Raw genomic sequence first — 2,193 nt, 5'->3', positions numbered from 1 at the left:
AATACACAAAAAATCCAGAAAATTTGTCTTATCAAAACAGCCCAACAGCTGTTGAATATTCAATATCCCCTGGACTGCACCCAAAAAGAAAATTATTTAAACTGAGATGTCTGTTGCAGATGCACTCTTTATTCAATGTGTGCTAATTTCCAGAGTTTTGTTTATTGCTCATTGAAAACCAAACATTTTTCAAGTAGTATATCCGAATGTGAGCATATTCCTAACCTTGAAACATAACATGCATGAACCCTGTAATTATTATTTATACTGAGACAGAATGACTCATGCATGAGCCACAGTTTAGACAGATTAAGTCCTCATCATATTTGCTTCCTCTGCTGCCCTGTCAGTAATCAGCCGCCCAGCAGGCCTCATATAGTAGAAAGACTGGTGGCTTTCTGCTGAACAGGCTTCTCCTGCACTACACACCTCAGCCTGCCATTCACCTTCCTGTTCGATGCAATGATGACCACGGGGCTTAGCGCTGCATAGAGCGAGGAGAAGAATATACGCAGGTCAGAGATCAGAGAGGAAGTCATGGTCTTCTTCACAGTGAGAGTGTACACCCACAGGCCATTATCTACCCCGTAAAGAACCACATACAGGGTCACAAGTGCTACCACAGCTTTGGCAGCTCGTTGCTCAGCACCACCACTACCCCCGCCGCCACCGCTGCTGCTGCGGAGCCCCTTCACCTGGTGGCTGTGCTTGTAAAGGAAGACCAGGATGATGAGACTGGCTAGGGTCATGAGGGCCATGGGCACCACGTCTCTGCCAACCTGGCCCGCCCCGTTTATCTGTTTGGACAACTTTGAAGGAAAGTGTACGTAGCAGAATTGCACATTTATGGCGTGGTTTGTTAGGCTGGAGTCATTTTTGGTGCCGAAGGAGAAAAGTATGGCTGCAGAGCTCATAGAGGTGTTGAGGAGCCAGAGGAAGAAGAACACGACTCCCAGGTAACGGGCTACCAAGGCACGGGCGGAGGCCCAGCCTGATCCAGGAGGGGCGATGCTCAGGCACTGGTAGGCACTCAGGACAAAGGTGAGCCAGATGGAGAGGGAGCGGGACGTTCTGTAGACGAAGATCACAGCCTTACAGCCCACGTCTCCAAAGATGCTGGCCAGGCGGAAGGACGCCAGCGTCTCCAGCAGACAGCGAACACCAACCACCAGCAGGTTGACGCAGGCCAGGTGCAGGACAATGACATCAGCTGGGAGGAGGCGGTTCTCCTGGTGCAACAGGAGCAGGAACGCCAGGATGATGGTAGCGTTACCTGGGACTCCCACAACAGTTAGGGACAGGTAGAGCATCCCACGGACAAACTCCTCTGATGACATTCCTGCAGGGAGAGAAAAAAAAACAGTTTAAGGCTACTTTAACAATGAAATAAACCAGAGAAAATCAGTGCAGAAGTTCCAACCCCTACTAGAGAACAGTCGAAGCTAACAAGGTCTGAAGTAGACCTTGTCCCTGAACCCTCTCTGCTGAAACAGTTGGGTTGTTTGTGCTCTTATACTTGCAAACAGGTAACAGTTGTTGGATCTGTTTTTCATGCTCCATTGACTTCTCTTCCCTCAGCCTCCAATTACTTGAGATCAATTCAGATGACTGACTCCGTCCCCTCGCTGTCTTTCAGACAGGCAGGATAACACAGAGAAAGCTGTGTTTGGATTCATTTGCAGAGACCGTTGGGCACAGAAAATGGTCCTAATAAAGGGTTGATATCTATTAGCCGAATGTTTATAGTCAAAAAAGATTAAAACAATCCCTCAGTGTCACTGTTTTATAATTACAGCTCCTATATTTAGATTTCCTTATAACACCCTTCATATTACCTTTGTATTTTTAATTTCTGCAATCAATTTTAAAAGCAGCTCTGGTGTTGGTGAGTCAAACACCAACACCACAGTGTCCTCCAGTGGAGAGAGGTGAAACAGAGTAAGAGCCAGAGGACGTTCCACTCAGCGTGCATGATAGATCGGCCACAATTTCATTTGTAGAGCGTGACACAGCATCCAATTTATGATTGTGTAATTCATCCAAAAGCAATAAAAGTTCTAAAAGTGGAATTAAATCTAAACTGTGAGGATGTTGTAAGGGCAAATGTGTGTATGTGTTTGTGTGTGTGTGTGTGTGTGTGTGTGTGTGTGTGTGTGTGTGTGTGTGTGTGTGTGTGTGTTTGTGGGCTGCATG

The 2,193-nt window shown here is 46.8% G+C and overlaps 1 protein-coding gene across 1 annotated transcript; it reads right to left on the bottom strand.

Annotated features, from left to right (window-relative positions):
• Positions 1-371: 371 nt before the first annotated feature.
• LOC131968883 (olfactory receptor class A-like protein 1) lies at positions 372-1,349 on the bottom strand. The gene has a single exon (XM_059329932.1). It carries the CDS (start codon positions 1,335-1,337, stop codon positions 372-374), a length of 966 nt encoding a protein of 321 aa, XP_059185915.1. The 5' UTR covers positions 1,338-1,349.
• Between the last annotated feature and the right edge of the window lie 844 nt (positions 1,350-2,193).

This window comes from Centropristis striata, chromosome 3, assembly GCF_030273125.1.
Source record: "Centropristis striata isolate RG_2023a ecotype Rhode Island chromosome 3, C.striata_1.0, whole genome shotgun sequence".
Classification (NCBI taxonomy): Eukaryota; Metazoa; Chordata; class Actinopteri; order Perciformes; family Serranidae; genus Centropristis; species Centropristis striata.
Note: the sequence above shows the minus strand (reverse complement) of the source record. Positions and strands in the feature narration are given on the sequence as shown.

Coding starts and splice junctions, on each gene's coding strand:
- LOC131968883 (XM_059329932.1), bottom strand. CDS start 1,337: ATGTCATCAGAGGAGTTTGTCCGTGGGATGCTCTACCTGTCCCTAACT.